Genomic DNA, 19,176 nt, shown 5'->3' with positions numbered 1-19,176 from the left:
TGAGCTTCATGGCTGTGTGGGGATTCGAACCCTGGTCTCCCAGGTCGTAGTCCAACACCTTAACCCAGCCTTTCCCAGCCGGTGTGCCTCCAGATGTTGTTGGACCACAGCTCCCATCAGCCTCAGCCATGGCTGAGGCTGATGGGAGTTGTGGTCCAACAACATCTGGAGGCACACTGGTTGGGAAAGGCTGCTTTAACCACTACACCACGGGGGAGGGAATTATTATCTCCCTCATCTGCCATACTTTCCCTATTATTTCATGACAAGCATCCCAGCTTCCAATAGCCATTGCTTATAGGGCACTGAGAGCCCACCTCTTAGCCCAGCAAAGCGACATAGACCTCAAAGACCAAGAAATGTCCCAATAGTCTCCCAACCCTCCCACATCCTTCATTCTCCCACATCCTTCATTATAGAAGCCTATAACTGATGGGCAGAGCTATCCAAATCCTGCCCAGGGAGCAGCAAAGGGTGAATCCATCACAGCATCTGAAGCCCTGCCAGCTGGTGTTGACCAGGCAGAAGATGAGAGGCATTATTTGCTTTAAATTTTGCTGCACCAGCCTCATCAGGGGGTTTGATCCAATGGATCCAAAGTCACCAGCACTGTGTCTTGGAACACGCATTTCAAGGTATTTCCACTACTGACTGCTGGCAGGATAACCACTGTGGGTAGTTTCCTACTCTGCAGGGTGCAGTCAGGGTGCAGTGGAGCCCTTCCTGCCTTTGGAGCCCAGTGGAGCCAGGTGGAGGGCCAACTCTGCCTTATCCTGAGCCCCTCCAATAGCACCAAGCGAGGGGTTAGAACTGTACTGTGAGGCTGCAATTCTATACATGCTTGCTCCATGGGGCTTATTTTGGAGTAGATATGCACAGGAGTACACTGTAAGAATAGATCATTTCTCCAGAAATATTGAAAGCATTTTAATGCATAATGTTTGCAGTGCACAATGAACTCCAAAACAACACGATAGGCCTGCTTAAAGGAATCTTGATTAGAAAGGCATGTCTTTATGGAAAAACAAACATATTGTGGCCTAATAGTAGATTTGTTTTTGTTGGCCAAGCAAAGAGTGGAAAAGAAACGATTAAACTCCCTAGATTACTTTCCACCTTTATTTTCTTTCTTCCAATCCAAGCAAATACATCCACATTCTCTAAGATAAGCCAATGAGTTTATGCCATTTCTGCAGTTTTCCTCTTCCGTGGGAGATGGCAATCTCTGTCAGGTTGCAGGTCCAAATATTTCTTCAGTTAGTATTTAATATTTAGACAATACATGTGCTAGAGTATTAGAGTTAAGAAAAGAGCTTAAGGATTCAAGAATGGAATTGAATGTTATATATCTCTGATCGTCAGACACTAGAGAAGAACAATTGGGGATGACCCTGCTTTTGAGGCATTTGGTGACTAAGTTACCAGATGACTAAGCAGATTTTTGGAAGGATGCAGCAAAGCACTTCTTTATATAGCGACATTGGTATCAAACCAAGAATGAACAAATTTATATAATTGTCATAGCTCCAGATCAGGGGTAGGGAATCAGGGGAAACTGTGGACCTCCAGATGCCGTTGCACTACAACTTCCATCAGCCCCAGGAAGCATTCTGGTAGTTGTAGACTATAATCCACTAACATCTGGTAGGCTACAGTTGCCCACCCATGGTCTAGGTAGTCTAGGGGAAGGGCCGCAGCTCAGTGGCAGAGCATCTGCCTTGCATACAGGAGGTTCCAGGTTCAGTCCCCGACATCTCCAGGTAGGACTGGGAGCGATTCCCTGTCTGAAACCCTGGAGAGCAGCTGCCAGTCAGTGTAGACAATAATGAGCTAGATGGACCGTTGAGTTTGCCCAACTCTGCTCTCAAGGTGATTACGAGAACATTAACTGGCAGCCTCCTTTCATGATTTTTTTCCTATAGCAGCAGCAGGGAGATGTGATTTTAAAATGACTTCACCAGTTTTGCTAAATACGGAAAGGGAGACATTAATCTAAACCCAATGTCAAGCAGAACACAACAAGCAGCCACTTTGTCTGCAGATTGGACTGTTTGTGGTTAAATATTACTGAGCCATTTGATCAGCTACGGTCTCTTAGAATGAATATTAATTTCTTTTCTTTTCCCCTCTAGTTAAAGTTTCAGACTCTGTTTCATGTGACAGCGAAGTAAATACTCAAAATGCATTCAGGATAAGCTGCTGTCTAAAGATGTGGATTGCTTAAAATGCAGCTGATGGTTTGGACTTACAGCTAACAGAAGACGATCCCTTTCAACTAAATCGGCGAGTTTGTTCAACAGCCTTCCTCTTTCTGAAGCATCCATGGTTCGCCAGCAGGACCCAAGCTCAAAAGCTTTCCTTGCTGCTTTAACAGCTTTGTTGATATCCTCCTGCACAGAAATGCAAATTGAATACAGTAAATACTAAGTATTTGTTCCTGAGTTTATTCTGATTGAAGCACATTGATGACTGCCATATATTTTTAGGTCATGCATTCTAGTGAAATGTGAAAAGTGTATCCCCAGCTCTATGCGTGCCACTACCAGAACAACCCTGGGAATACCACATGCTCCCTTCCTCTTCCTCCAAAAACTGTGGGTGTAATATGTGAAGCTATCCAAAATGTTGCCTGCGAACCACTGAAGAATTCTGGATCTTTGCTGTTAAAGCACAGCAGCAGAAGATTTTTTTAAAATTTTTTAAAAAAATTTAAGTGTTTTTAAAAACTCTGATGTTACTCTGCTTTAAACAAACAAACATGACCCCAAGCTCTTCAGAATACTACAGGCAGCTACATAAGCTCATGTTGTAGGACTTATTAAGAGGTCTATAAGGCCTATGGGAAGACACAAACAAGCACTGTAAAGGCCAGTGTGAATCTGCAAAGTTTTTTCAAGAATACAAACTAGCTGGTCAACTCTTAATCATTTCAAGGTCAGAAAGAGCAAGAGCTCGTAAATTTCAGCCCCTTTGCCTAAAAAGTCATAGCCATTTTTGAAAAATGGAAATGGACTGCCTTCAAGTCAATTACAACTTATGGCAACCCTATGAATAGGGTCTGCATGGTAAGCGGTATTCAGAGGTGGTTTACCATTGCCTTCTTCTGAGGCTGAGAGGCAGTGACTGGCCCAAGGTCCACCCAGTGAGCATTCCCCATAAAATTGAATGGGGAACACAGAGCATCATTTTATACAGAGCAAGCTTGATACCCTAATTACAAATCGAAGTGAAGAGCGCAGAGCAACTCAGGAACAATTCAGTTCAAAAAACACACAACCCACCACAGATACATAGATACAAGGCAAATCTTGGAGGTGCCGCACCCCTATTATTTATATTTATTAGAAAATCATGTTCCCATTTAAGATGATAGGGAGAAAATCTTTTTGATCTCAGTGGAAACTGGAATCAGTGATTCCACACCATGCAATAAATTTGTCTATCCCATAGTAAAAGCCATAGTACCAAAAAGCTAAAGTCAAATCCATACAGCAAATGTAAAAAATGTTATTTCAGCTCCACATTGCTAAATTAAATTTGGAGATATATATTAGGAGCCAGAAGCAGATGCCTATTCCCTAGGTCAGATTTATTGTCGTTTTAAAAATACTTTAAACAACAACGCAATCCTAAGCATACCTGCTCAAAATTAAGTCCAGTAAGACTTACCTGCTGTTAAGCATGTACAGGTTTGCAATCAGGCAGAACAACCTTTGTGTGTGAGAGAGAGTGTGAGTGTGAGACAGCGGGAGAGCATTCATGCTTTAGAGCATGGCTGCCACATCCAGTGCCCTCGCAGTTTACTGTGACCAGGAGGAAAGGTGGAGGGTGGCTTAAACTCCCCCCCCCTTCCATTGATTCCAGTGGTGGTGGTGGTGAATTTAATATGCCAGCTCCAGGAATGGCATAGCTCTGAACCTATTTGTGGGGCATGTTGGGGGCACTAGGGAACTTAGGATCTTGTAGACATGCCTCCAATTCCCAGCAACAGGATTTTCCACTGTCACCCATAGACCTTCCTTTTTGCTGGTAGAGAGGGAGGCCCACAGCATAATCTGGCTCTTTAGCCACCCTCACAGGAAGTACAGGATTGACCTCTAAGGCTGCAACCCCGTAACTGTTTCCTGGGAGTAAGCCCCATTAAACTCAATGGGATTTGTTTCTGAGTAGATATGCATAAGATGTCACTGCAAAAATACTTTATATCCCATGGATCATTTTTGAAATAAATGGAATCAAGCATTAGGCCATTTAGGGTTAATGAGTGCAGTCTGAATGAACAATCTAATTGCAAGGATACTATTCCCTTTCCCATGTATGTCTCTGTTTTGTAATCACCTCTTGATTTTCCAAGCAATGTTTTTAATGGCAATGTACAGTTCTTGTGAGCTCTATTAAACATAGAGATTAAAGTCTTAAAACCTCTTGGCTCATTGTCTAAGTACTAGGCTCTAGAGTTTACAATTACTTGTATAATTAGGTGATTTTAAAAAACAATTTGCTGGATTCAGTGGACTATTTAATTAACAGCAATTATTAATCCACAATAGGATGGTGGTAGGGTTGCTAGGCTCAGGGCCTGAGAATGATTCTGTATCTTTAAGAGAAGAGAAAATTTACCCAAGTGCAGGTTTTCTTGCAACCCTGTAATGGGAAAAACCACAAGGTGAAATTCTCCCTTCCCCCTGCACAACTTTTAAAGATACAGAAGACCTCTTGGAGGCCGGGCAACCAAGAGGTCTTTTGTATCTTTAAAAGTTGTGCAGGGGAAGGGAGAATTCCACCTTGTGATTTTTCCCATTACAGTGTTGCAAGAACATCTGCACTTGGCTGACTTTCTCTTCTCCTAAAGATACAGGATCAGTCTCAGGCCCTGAGCCTGGCAACCTTACTGCACATAGCCAGCTTCTTCTACAAATGCCCAGAATCAGGTTTTTTTTTTTAGAGTTTCTTAAACAGCTCTCTCTGTTCTAAAAATGTTACATTAGTCTTAGAACATTCCCTCTGTTCTCTGTTATTTCAAGGATTGGTATCCAACTCTGTTCCCTGGGAGCTCATCCTGGGTTAGGTCAGTCCCATTGCAATGACTTTTTCCAATCAAGCCAGAGTGTCCTTGCCTAGAGAGCTGCCTGACCTTGCTTCCCCAGTCCTTCTACTCTTGGCACACCTTTTTGTCAGATTTCCTCTCCCCTAATGTCCCCAGGGAATGGGGGTTTAGACCCAATTAAAGAGGAAGCCCACAGCATGGGAAAGACTCTTAAGACTTACCTTATCTCCTTCTTCCACATTACAGATTTTCTCTCCAGTGGCAGGGTTAAGGACAGAAAATTTTTTGCCACTAACTGAATTGTGCCATTCATTGTTTATAAATATCTGCAAAGGAATGGAAGACAGAAGGATAAATTAATGTTATTTAATTCCTTGTCCCACTTCTCTTGTCCCACCCTGCAAAACACATCTTTCTGAAATGAAATACAATCCTTAACAGTCACATTCTTGTTGAAGGAAATGTAGTAACAGGGAACTCTTTAGACAGAGAGCTGAAAACTATGGCCTCTACACTCCTATGTCTCCATGTCACAAGGAAGAAAAAACACACACAAGGAGAACAAGGAGGATTGTGCCCCAAATTACCAAAACATTATGCATAGAGTTTCATAATTCATCCTTCCATTTGTTTCCACGGACTATTTTAGGAGTCCTTGATGGTGGTAGTGCCCTGGAATTATTAGTGTTAGGACTGGATAGTGCCTCTCCTCATTTACCCCATTAGGGTTGCCAGGCTCAGGGCCTGAGAATGATTCTGTATCTTTACGAGAAGAGAAAATTCACCCAAGTGCAGGCTTTCTTGCAACACTGTAATGGAAAAAACCACAAGGTGTTGGGCCCAGCCTCCAAGAGGTCTTCTGTATCTTTAAAAGTTGTGCAGGGGGACGGGAGAATTTCACCTTGTGGTTTTTCCCATTACAGTGTTGCAAGGAAACCTGCACTTCACTGACTTTCTCTTCTCCTAAAGATACAGGATCAGTCTCAGGCTCTGAGCCTGGAAACCCTATACCCCATTCATGTGGCGGGGACCAAGAGCTCTTCTTCTTTTGGCACCCATCCAGCCATTCTGTTCCCTCTGCAATATCTTCATATTTCCAGAAGAGACATAACCTTTGAATGCAGTCCATGTGTGTAAACCCCAATGTTTGTTGGCTGTTTTCAAATAATATGTCTCCATATGGACAACTAGGCACACAGAGTGGGTGAGGAGGGCTTACTCTGTGTGGGTTGGACTGAGGAGAATAATCTGATCCAGATCAGATTCACCACCACCCTTCACTCCAGTTCCTTTTATCATATTGGCTTTGCCTCTTAGACTCAAATGCTCCCATGAACACAAAGACACGTGTTTTTCTATCCCACAAGGATACTGGTACTTTAAGAATAATTACAATAACAATAAAATCTGAAAACATATCATGGTTTTGAACAACCCAGAGATCATATTGATTTACTCAACAGCAGATGTAAGATCGCTGAAAGCATCCCTTTTCAAATGGCTGGGAAGCATTTTACATATGCAGTTTTAACCTTTAATCAAGCAGGAAGCTGACAGCAGACTAAATCCTTTATAAGGAAACTGATAGCCAGGCCCAGATGCAGATTAAAAAACATAAGGAGAGAACCAAGATCTGTTACTATGAAAACAAAATTAGGCATGAGAATATAGCAAGCAGAGTGCTAAATGATGAAAACCACTACTTGGTTACAAGGCTGGTTCCTAAAGAGAGAGACAGTAAAAAGTAAATATTAATATAACAGCACTATGTGATGCAACAGTATGTCAAATTCATATCTGTTTGTGAAAAAAGAAAATTGTGAAACATACCTTTTTTGGAAGTTCTCTGAGCATCTAGTTACTGCCACGTTTAGGCCACTGGTTCAAAGGCATTTATATAAGCTTCCTCTTGTCATTGCCTCCAAACTGTAACTTAGCTACAGCACAGCCAACATGGGCCAAACTTGATGATATGCTAGTTACTTATCTGTTTCCTTATGTCCAGGGTTTTTAAAGTACAAGGTAACACAACGGTGGCCTGAACTAGCTTGGGATCTAATCCAGATGTCCCTCCAGCCTGCAGGATGAGCTTTAACCATTTACTCCCCACCGTGGTACCAAGCAGGGTTGGGCCTCTAAGCCTGCAATCTGCACTGGAAAACATCTCCCATTCACTTCAGTTGGAACTTTTTCCCTATGCAGATTGCAGGTACTGGGGAGGGATGTTTGCTTCAGATTGGGACCATAGCAGGGGCTAAATGTTAAATGCCTATTTCTCACACTAGGCCCCTGATCTGGATCAGGTCCTTTGAGCAGGCCTCAAATGATGATCACAACACAGAAAGAATTTATTTTAAGAGTAGGCATTCCTTCAGGTATCCAGGTCCCTTACAATTTACCCATAAAAGAGTAATACTAACACTTTGAAATGTACCTTGAAATCAACTGGAAGCCAGTGAAGTTCTTTTGGCACAGATGCAATGTGTCTACTGTGCCAGGTCTGGGTTGACAACCTGGTTGCTGCTTTCTGAACCAGCTGTAGTTTCAAACACCTGTCAAAGGCATTTTGGTCTAGTCTAGACTGGAAATGACATGGAAGATCTTCCTTCCCCAAGAGAGAAAGGGAAATGTCTGGCACATCAACCAAAGCTGATAAAAGACGCTTTTGATCATGAATAATCCAGTAACACCCCAAGACATAAACCTGATCTTTCAGAGGGAATGCAACACAAAGGAATCCATAAAAGGCCAAATACAGCTGATCAAGGATTAATTGAATTGCCAGCACCTCAGGTGAGTCTCAGGACTCAGGGGTCTTAGCCTCACCCAGTCCATTACTGACCAAACACCTGTTCAGAATGTCAACCTAGATAAGAAACAGAGCTATGTGTCCTCAGTTACTGGCAACATCTAACCCCCAATCCTAGATGATCTTCCTTAGAAGTTTCATGTAGATGCTAAACAGGATGGGAGACAAGATGCTTGCAGAATTTCAGATAGTAAATGCCATCAGGGGAAGCAGAAGTCTGTCAGCAATACCTTCTGGAATGACTCAGCCTGGTGGAATGAAACCACCACACTGTGATTCACATAGGCAGTCCAGAAGGAAGGTATTGAAAGCCACCAAGGAGTTAAGGAGAACCAACAGAGCCCCATTTTCCCTATATTCCAACATAAATGATGCAGCAGGATAACTAAGGCCATTTCAGCCCAAAGCTGGGATGGAAGGCAGATTTCAATAGATCCTGATAATATAATCCAGGAATATCTGGACCCTGACCACTCCATCTGAACAACTTTCACTCCTCAGTTCTCTGCATAGAGAGAGGGTTCTGCTCACTCCCATGTTCTGACCCATCCAGGTCCACATATATCTTCACGCAGCACTTTTGGAAACAGTAGGAAAGAACATGGACTAAGTTCTTTACCATTACCATTCCCTTCCTCGATTTCATGCTTGCCCACTAGTTGAGGAGAGACTGTAGCTTGGCATCCTATGTTCAATCCTTGGATCAGATAATAGGAAAAGAGACCTCGGAAAGCCACTGCCAGTAGAGAATCCTGAGCAAGATAGACAAATAGTCGGACCTGGTATATACAGCATAAAAAGAGCCTGAATGGATTTGGCCAATGGCCCATCGAGCCCAGCATCATGTTCTCACAGTAGGGCTACCCAGCTGCTCACAAGCATGACCTGAGCACACCAGGACTCTCCCCACTTGCGATTCCCAGCAACTGGTATGCATAGGCATGCAGCCTCTAACAGTGGAGATAGAAATAGCTATCAGGGCTAGTAGCCATTGATAATAGCTTCCCGTGTTCCTAATAACTGTGCCTTCATCTCATGAATTTGCAGAGGAATGACTGACAGAAAAGGGACTTCCTAGGCTGTTGCAATGTAGGCAATGGGTCACATTAGTACATTCACTGCCCTTCTTTCTAGCAACCATGTATGGAAGCTGTGCTCACGTTTGATTGTAGAAGAAAGACACATTGACAGACTTAAGAATTGAACAAATAAGCAAGCAAGATCATCAACAGCTGGTCTGGACCTGTCTGAACTGGCTCTCTTTGCTCCTGATGAGCAAGAACAAGTACTAGAAAGTACAACATTGATGAAGTGTCCTCTATGATGTTTATTTTGCTAATTGTGGGTTTGGTTGCCCCCAAGTGCTCTCTTCTACATGTCTGTGACTCACTGAGTTTGGATTTTAGAAAAACAAAAACATGTTCAAGAAGAGCTTGTCTGCAAAATGTTTACTCTCTATATACATAGCAGCAGGCTTACAGGAAGACTTCCTTCTCCACCTTCTTTATCCTTTCTGCCTTTCTTGATTGCTCTGATGCCACACAAATAAAAGTGTCACAGTTCCTCTGATTGCCATTGGCTTAGATGATCTGATGTCATAGAAGGAAGCTTTGACTAGGTAGCTTACCACTAAAGGGGACGTGGGAGATACTTGAATTCAAAGTTCAACGTCCACGACAAGCAACTTCTGTTAAATGAAGCCAAACAAATATTTCCCAGACCAAGCACAGCCATTTAATGCCCCCATGGTCTGGATATGCCCTGCAGAAGCAGAAGAATTCTTTTTGGCCCTCAGCAGCTAACCAAATTTGAATTTGTGTAGAAAAAATGCCATTATTTCACTCATAAGGAAAATAAAAGTTTAATGTTGCAGTTCTTTCAGTTTTAACACCAAGGGTATTCAAATGACTCTCTTCTACAGCTAATTGGCTGACTGGTGTCAGAGTCTTTTACTTTTCTTTCTGCTTAGTAAGTAATACATTTTTGTTGTCTTTCAGCTATTCTTCTCAAAGGCAACAAAAAGGTAAGTTTTTCAGTCTCTCTTCATAACTATAGATTAAGTAATGTGCAGTGCAGTCCTATGCATGTCTACTCAGTTAGGAGATTCCACTTAATTCGTTGAGATTTACTCCCATTTAAGTGCGCTTAGGCTTGCAGCCTAAATGATTTTTTTTTAAAAAAATGACAGGTTGAAAATGTAACAGAAAGAGAAAAATGTGTAGGACAACATGATTAGTTGAATAATCATTATTTAACTCTGGAGCATAATCAAGTAAAATATTTACCAGGTATGTATATCAAAGGCCAATTCCTGAATTCCTTACCCACCCACAACAAGCATAGTTCTAATGAAGGAGTTTAATGTACTCTTAGCATGAGGTTGGAGCATGAAAGGAATGCAGTATTAAATCAGAATTTAGGGAAGTGAGTTGAATCCAGATGGGCAGAGCAATCCAACTCATGGGAAGCCAGCAAAAAGTCTGCGACATCCGTTTGGTGTTCAGGAGCCTCTGGGCCAGCTGAACGTAGACTCAGTTGGGAGCGGTGCACAGGGATCGGAAAGTAAAAGCCAGCCTTCATGAATACCCCTACCAGGGAGTAAGCACGCTCCATAGACTTCCATTATAATTATTTTCTTAGACTAATCTTTTTGCTGGCATAACTTTGGCCCAGGTCGGGACCTGCAGAAGCTCTCTGAATGGGTGTTGAATGTTGCCTAGGTCCCCCCCCCGGTCCCTCCTCCAACATCTCCCTGGAACATCTCTAGTTACTGTAAACCGCCCAGAGAGCTTTGGCTATGGGGCGGTATATAAACACAATAAATAAATAAATTTTGGGCCTTCCGCTGGCTTCTGTCAGTACTCCTTCCACCAGCTTCTGCCAGCACTTTCTGCCAGCACCCCTTCCACCAGTGAACCCCTTGGCTGAACCGGCAGGGTCCCAGCTACACCACAGCTGAGCTGTGGTGAGGGGCTTCTACCAGTGGAGCCCAGTGGAGGACCCTGCCGGCTCAGCTGGGCATCCGCCATATCCGACTCCCCTCAGCCTGGCATAAATAGGAGTTGGATTGCACCCTGTTAGTTGCATTTAGTTCCTATTGTAATCAGTGAGATAAGTCTGTATTGATTTCAATGGCATTTAAGGGCAGCCAACCAATTCCATATCCAGCTCCATATCTGCAAGCCACTGGACTGAGAATACATGGAGTTAAGTTGATCTCCGTTCAGTTCTCATGACCAAACTGCTGTGGCACATGACAGAGACCCCTATCATACTGGCTTCAGGTGAAGTGTCCGTGCAATTGTTTCATCCACCAAACCAAGATAATCCCCTGGTATATCACCAGAGATTATTGATACGGCTCCTGCCTGCTTGGGGCTACAAAATTTGAATTTGTCAGGACCTGGCATGCATGGGTGGGTGTAGGCTGCTTTTGGTTCAGTGGATAAATAGCTGTGCAGGTTTACTCTAGGACACAGATGCTCAGACAGCAGTTCACAAAAAAAACGCACAGGCAGTAGTATTTTATAGCACACTGGGATAGGAGCAAGTGGGCCCAAAATTCTGGCTACATCCCAGAGTCTGTTCTGTACTCTTTTCTGCCTCTTCCACAGTTTCTGACACCTGTTCCATTATTCACTGGATCAGATGCAAAATCATTCCAACGAATGAGGATGGATGGGCTGCAGATTGCATAGGTACTAGATGCACATTTAATATCATACAGTGGACCTGAGCTGTAGCACGTTTGCCCCCAAAGGTAGGTTTGCTGCCATGATACCTAAGAGATGGGTTTATCATCCCATGTTCACTCTTCAATAGGCCTCTACAAAGGCTTCTGACAGCAGTTTAGGATTAGCATGGTAAATCTGTGTCCAACTTTTTTTAAAAAAACCTGCACCGGCAAGTGCCCATCCAAAACCATTTATGCAAGAAAGTGCACAAAGAGGCCTTTTTATCTCTCTTATAATACTAGAACCTGAAGGCATGCAAAAAAGCTGAATATTGGAAGATTCAAAACAGACAAAGGAGTTATGTCTTCACACAATGCATAGTTAAACTATGGCATTTGTTCCCATAAGATGCAGTGATAGTGAATTTGGATTGCTGTAAAAGAGGATTAGCCATATTCATGGAGGATAAGGCTATCTATTGCTACTAGCCTTCAGGGCTATGTTTGAAGATGGAGAAGAAAGTCAATTCAGTTCCCACTTATAAGCAAACCTACCAAATTCATGCTTTCCAAAACAGTATGCAAACTTCAATGCAGCTGTTGTTCAAAATTTGCACTTCTCTGAATTTTGCAGTGCAGTTGTGCAGCCAAGTAATGTGTACAAAAATGCATCTACTATATTAAAGTGTGCGTAAAATGCATATGTTAGTGAAAATAATATACAGAAATGCATTATATTCAGGAAAATTGCTTTGCAATGACATCTACATTAGGAAAAATTGCATACAAAATGTGTATGCCATGAAAACATTGCACTAAAATGCTGATGAATTTTCATGAGGACTTAAAAAAAATCATAAATGGATGTGGAAATGTGGAGAACTGAACTGAAGAGTGGGAAAATGAGATGCTGAGAGAAATCGACAGGTTCGCCCATCCCTGGGTTCTACCTCCAGAGTCAGAAGCAATATACCTCTGAATATCAGTTGCTGGGACCTGCATGTAGGGTTACCAACCGTACTCTTTTAAGAGTACATGTACTCTTTTTGAGATGGCGCAACAGCATACTCTTACGTTTCACTTATCGAAGCCTAATGTACTCTTTTTGAAATGACAAAATGATGATAACCCTACAGGCTGCATGCAGAGAGAATGCTGTTGCACTCAGGCCCTGCCAACACAAGAGCTGTGGGTATGGGTAAATGGTGCTGACTGGCCTAAATTATTCACTGGGTAGCTAAATCATTAATACTTTTGGTTCTAATAATAATATGAGATTTGCCCGTGAATATTGAAATTGAATAATTTCCCCTTCCTCTCTCCCCATTTTAGCAAGAGTTACTAGGAGGACAAGAAGCCTGTAGAAAAAAAAGAATAGTCAAGGCTAACACAGAAAATAACAAAAGAAAGAGAACACTGCAAAGTAGCATTCGTACTAAAATCTGAAGAATTTTCAAGAGGATTTTTTTAAAAAATTGCAAATTGCAGTAGAAATGTGGAGAACTGAATTTTAAAATGGAAAAATGAGAAATGGAGAGAACTGAAATTGCCAGATCTTTCCATCCCTACCTGCAGATGACCTGAAAATCTTCACAAAGTTCAAATGAGTTTGCTAGCTATCTGGCCAAAGTCCGGAGATACTTTCACATTCTGATGAAAGGAATAGCAGGGTGGAGTCAGAGAACTAGTTTAAGGGTTAGTAGAGATAATGTTTCATTTCTGCTTATCTGTTTGCTTCTGCATGAGCATGGAAAGAATTTTGTTACAAAACCCTTTGCTCATAGGGCAGACTTGTTTGCAGCAAGGTTCTTCCTTGCTCTGTTTAAAGTAGGGTGGTTTGCTAGATGTACAGCAAACCCAACGAAGAGTCCTGTGGCAACTTAAAGATTTACACATTTATTATGGCATAAGACTTCAGTCCACTTCATCAGAGGTATGAAGGACTATTCTCAGTTGCAGGTACATACATGGGGTGTGTGTGTGAGTGTAAAACAGTGAGATCAGACGAAAGGACAGATCATGATAGTTACCTTATTTACAATTGCCAATCACAAAAAAAAGTAGTTGATAATGGCACAGACATCCTGGCATTGGTAAACCAACTATCACATGTAATAAAAATACATTCAATCCACAAGTGGCAGTATGCAACCTAAAACAGCTGCTTATCCTTAATAGGCCACAGTACAGGGGATATGGGGCACAGGAACTAGATCTCAGTGCCAACTCTGTACCCATTTCTACTCAGACAACACTACTATAGGAGCAGTAATGTTATCCACAACACCAGAAGTTCATTCACCTGCTTATCTTCCAGTATGATATATGCACTTCTGTGTTCCCAAAGGACAAACAGGCTATCCTCTATGCAAAAGAATAAATGGACACAAATCCAATAGCAGAAATGGCAATATAGAAAAAAAAATAGTAGGGGAACATTTCAGCTTCCTAGGACACTCTGTAATTCATCTTAAGGTGAATACAGGAACTTCAAAGGGGGACTGCAATGTAAAACCACAGAATTAACAGTGCATCAGCTCAGGATAACATTCCATACATGAGATGAAGTAGACTGCAGCCCATAAAAGCTTACACCATAATAAATGGTAAGGTGCCACAAAACTCTTTGGCTTGTCTCCAATGCTGCATGAGTGGTGTTCCCCATCATGCAATGGGACTTCCCCTCCCCCTCTTCTCCCTTTGCACCCTCTGCACCCTCTAGACCTGCTCCATATTCTAAGGGTGCACGGAGAGCTGCAGAGGAGATGAGAGGACAAGGAAGTTCCATTGCGCAAGTAGAAGTCTGCTGTGCAAGTGGAATGGCAGCATTGGATATAACCCTTGGTTGCTTTTCTTGCAAGAGTAATACAGCTGCCCCTCTGGAAACTGGATATACAGGTTTATGATGTCTTTGGAAATATATAAAGAACATAAAAAATGTTCATGTTATTTTAAGAATCCTCCCACTCTCTTGTACACTAATACATGAATCGTAGACATGTGAGCCTCAGCAGCTATGCCCTATGCAATTAATAGGCCAAGTTCGAATTGGCTGCACATTTTCATCTAAGCTTCACTCAAGACAGATAGGAATGTACATCCTCATCCCATATCTGCATTGCAGTACAAATACAGATTTCATCAGGCGTCTGTCCTCCACACACTCTGTCCATCCACACACGATCTGGCAAAGAAACCATGTTTGGAAGCTTGGAACCCATTTCCTGACTTGCAATTATACAACTATATATTGCGTTTTGTGCTTTGTCTTGTACAGTACTATAGAAAACATAATAACCTAAGAAGAGCCCTACTGGATCAGGCCAAAAGGCCATTGAGTCCAGCATCCTGTTCCTACAATGGCCAGCAAGATGCCCATGGGAAGCCTCCAAGCAGGACCGCAGCGCAAGAGCACTGCAACTGGTATTCAGAGACATACTGCCTCCAACTGATCTATGGCTCAGGCTGATCTAGAATATCTGAATTTAAGCCAATGCAGTCCCATTGAAGTAAATGTACCCCAATTAGTTTAAATTCACACACTGTGTGCAAGAGGTTTATGGAGCAGATTGAAAAGTGGCCCTCCAGCCTGGCCACAATGGAGTTAAGCCAAAATCGTGGTTTCACCCCTCATTAGTTTTAGCTCACTGAAATAACATCTTGAGCATATTCAGCAGGAATAAGATTCTTGCCATTCTTTGTAGTGCTGGAGTTTATATCACCCTGCTTCATCCACATCCTTCAGCTTAACTGGCTAAAGAATAAACCCTCTAGCCACTGACCTTCTATTTTCCCCAGCCCTTTGTCATGTATGTTATGTCTTTTTTAGATTATGGAAAGTCTGTTAGCAGGGATTGTCCATTTTATTATTGCTGTACAGTGGCTAGCATGCTTTTATGCACTTATCTTCCAGGTAAGTATTAATATTAGTTGTTAAGTTCCATTGCTACTGATGGAGGTTATTTATTTCCAAGCAGTTGTGCAATCCTATATATCTCTACTTAGAAGTGAGTACTATTGTATTCAATATGCTTGTTTCCAAGTAAGTGTGTGCATAGGATTGTAGCCTACATGTTTTAGCAATAAACTGTAATTACGCATCAAAGTTACCTTCACTGTATTCTGGTTCCCCCCCTTGCTGATCTTAGAATTTAATCTTTCTCTCTGTAAATCATTAATATTTCCTACGGTCCAGTCCACAGTGCTGTGGAAGTAATGCTATAATTTCTACAATTTCTGAATTTGTTTACAAGTATCAGCCAGATCTTACAAAAATCTCCTAGGAAAAAAAGACCCAATGCCATGCACACTTTCTCCAGTGCAGGTGCAAATTGAACTCAATGGGACTTAAACGCACACAGGATCTAGCTGTTAGTTTGATGGGGCTTATTCCCAAGTAGGTGAGCACAGGTCTGTAATTGTAGTACCTTTAGGACTGAAGCCCTAAAATGCTTTTGGCTCATAGAATTACAAACTTGTTTCAACAGCAATTCACACAAAGCCACAACTGCTAGAAGAGATGATTAGAAAACACTGTCAGTGACAGCAGCCACAATCTGCAAACTGAAACAGAGGAGAACATTTATGAATAAACCTGCAGTGAGATCTATAGGTAATGCTGCAACTGAGTTACATACAATGAGATCTGTAGCTAAAGTGAGATCTGCACAGTACTACAGCAACAAGGAAGAAGATCACATCAGTGGTACTGCTTTAGAGAAGCTGACAAACATAAATACAACTAACCTTAGTATATTTAATCTTCAGATCCCTGAGGGGCTCAGGCAAATCCAGAGGAGCTGGAGCAGAACTGGAACCTGATTTCTCTTTTTCAGTTGACATGTTTGGATTAGTTCCTAAAGCACAGGTGAAAGGAGGTTTTAGAAAAGTTCAGTGATATTTGCTCTGACTGAGCACTTAGATTTAATTGAGCCTTTTTATCTGAACTGGCTATAGTATATTTGCATGCAGGACTATGATTGGATGAACAACTGCACAGCAAAGAAAAAAATACAACTGATGTGTAACACCTAGAAAAGCAGGCTATGTACTCGGGGGCAAAAGTCCATATGAGGTTATGGCATTCTAGACGTTTGCAAATAGCAGCCTGCTCCTTTTTAGCTGTAAGAATAGCTTATACTCTGAAACATTAGCACAGGTAACCTAAAGGGAGTGCTGAAGTTATTTCTATGCTTTGGAGATCTACACAAATGCACTTAAAAAAAAAATGTTTCCATTCTTGTAAAAAATCTTGGCAAAAATCCAACAGGTCCAGCTTTTCTTGGCACAGATTGCTCTGGGAATATGAAAATGGTGTTATTAAAGATGCCAAATCATTGCATATTTAATAACTTGGAAATTTGCATGGAAAAATTACAGAGGAGCACCCATGTTGGCCTCAGATTTTGTGTGGCATCCCTGTTATCATCAGGAAGTATTATTGTTTGTAAGCATATTATATATACATGTATTTGTATTCAAGAGGAATCTACATTACAATGCCACGTTTGCAGTCCTGTCACTGAGCCCGCTGCATGCATCTGTGGGGAGGTGAAGCACCACCTATGACTCAAACCTTCAGGTAGCACCCTGCTTCTAAATTTCTAAGCAAGTGGGTTGCAGAGACACCCGCAGGCTATGAACTGGGAAACTGCCAGCAGACTCTGTACTAGAAGAAAGAGAGATCACCTTCTCCTGAATTCCTGTTTGTCCAAACTTTGGAGCAAATTACTGGAGCAGCCTGGCTCACAGAAGATAATCTGTGATCTAAAGCAACCGACCAACCTCCAGTATTCCAAAATGATAGAGTTTATTCTTAAAATAATGAATCAGAATACAGGGAAAAAATAAAACACAAAATTAGCATCCCGCTAGCCTAACAGTTGAACACAGTACGAATTTCACCGTATATGCCTGGAATATACATGGTTCTTCAAGATGTTCCAATGAAGACAAAAACTGGTACCAAAAAAATGATTTCACTTATATCTTGGGTAGCAGTTTGGAATTGAACAAGAACCTTCGTAATTCACAGTTTTTGAAACAACATGTAAACTGAAACACAGCTATCCTTCAGAATTCACACTATTTCAAATTTTGTGATGCAATTCTCCAACTAAATAATGTGCACAAGAATGTGCATATTAGGGGAAAGTGTGCATAGCAACATATATTTTGGTAAAAATAACATAAAATGTATTATATTATGAAACAATTGCTTGCAAAAATGTGTAAATGAGGCAAAACCGCATACAAAAATGTGTGTATATTAGGAGAAATACATGCTAAAATGGTGTTGAATTTCCATGAACACTTTTTTTTAAATAGCAAACTAATGTGGAAATCTGGAGAACTGAAGTTAAGATTGGGAAACTGAAAAGCAAAGAGAAACTGAAATTGAAAAATTTGTCCTCCCTAGTTGCAGAGGGGTGGAGGGGATAGTGGGTGGGGGAGTCCAACCAATGGGAGGAGACCTGGGACAGCATGAAGCAGGTCACATACGCAGGAGGGGCGCTTGGGGACATGATCACTTTACCAAGGAAGGAAAAGTGGTGATGTTAATTGGAAGCATCTAAACTTTTCATTAAAAGGAAAACCCTATGATCTAGTGGGATGGTGATGCTTGAAATGTGCCTATCCCGTCTTCAAGCAATGGCATGCATGGTCAAAGGAGATTTTCTGAAAGGAGAGGCAGGGTTTGTGTAGGCCATCATGACATCCTGTGGATATAAATGTGGGAGTTAGTTCCTTAAAGATGCATATGTAAAGTTCTGGCAAAACAGCAAAAGCTTTTCCATGATTACACATGGCAGGTAAAAAGGTACCTGGTGCAGTCTTTCCCCACCAAGAAAATGCAGCAGTACAGGGAGAAAGCTGCACCTATTAGATTTTTGCCAATCAGCTGTTAAATGGACAAAAATTATTTTTGGGGAAAAGGTGACAATCTTACTTGTGAAATGCATGAAGGAAGCTCTTTGTCAGTTGTGCTGCCTCCCATTCTGCACGCATCACGTATGCACACACATACACAATTTATTTCTCCCTCCCTCCATGACAGGCAGTTTTGTAACACAAACTGCAACCAGGGTGTGGTAATACTCTGAAACATCAGCAAGGCTTTAAGTGCTTAGCCTTGCCCTTTAGTCCTGCATATTGCAACACAGGGAGGTTTGGCACAGAGTTGTTTGCCTTATAACATATCTGATATTTCTTAAACATTTCTTTTCCAATATATGTTGTTGCATAAAAAGAGCCAGGCAAATCTAATGCAAGTGATAACTCTCATCCACAGAAGCACCAATATGCTGTGCATGTATACTGAATTACCCCTAAACCTCTGGAAGATTTTGGTTTTTTTCCTGTTACTGCATGTAGTCAGAAAGCAGAATAATCTACCTAGTTTATGCACATTTGAAAAGCATTGCCATTGCAGGCCATAAAATATTGTGCTGTGTACTAAGCGTGTCAGCCCCTTTTATGGCTCTGATGTTTTGCCTTTAACAGCAACCTAATATCAAGGTCATGCAGATGGGAACAGCTTCACTTATTTACTTTCCTTCTAGCAGGCTGCTGTGAAAGATACAGGAACGAGGGCAATAAAAAAAATACTCTGTGCATGCCTAGTTGGCACTTATTACTTTATATGCA

At 41.7% G+C, this 19,176-nt stretch overlaps 1 protein-coding gene across 1 annotated transcript in view; it reads right to left on the bottom strand.

The window, feature by feature from the left end:
- ALDH1A1 (aldehyde dehydrogenase 1 family member A1) overlaps positions 1 to 16,451 on the bottom strand; it is a 41,635-nt gene extending 25,184 nt beyond the window's left edge. The window contains exons 1-3 of the mRNA XM_061627902.1: positions 16,276 to 16,451; positions 5,269 to 5,373; positions 2,250 to 2,390 (exon numbers count right to left, since the gene is read on the bottom strand). Of these exons, the coding sequence (XP_061483886.1) occupies positions 2,250 to 2,390; positions 5,269 to 5,373; positions 16,276 to 16,371 (342 nt within the window). The 5' untranslated portion in view covers positions 16,372 to 16,451. The remainder of the gene's footprint in view (positions 1 to 2,249; positions 2,391 to 5,268; positions 5,374 to 16,275) is intronic.
- Positions 16,452 to 19,176: the final 2,725 nt, after the last annotated feature.

Source organism: Rhineura floridana, chromosome 1 (genome assembly GCF_030035675.1).
Source record: "Rhineura floridana isolate rRhiFlo1 chromosome 1, rRhiFlo1.hap2, whole genome shotgun sequence".
NCBI lineage: Eukaryota > Metazoa > Chordata > Lepidosauria > Squamata > Rhineuridae > Rhineura > Rhineura floridana.
The sequence above is the reverse complement of the archived record's forward strand: the minus strand, read 5'-3'. Positions and strand labels throughout refer to the sequence as shown.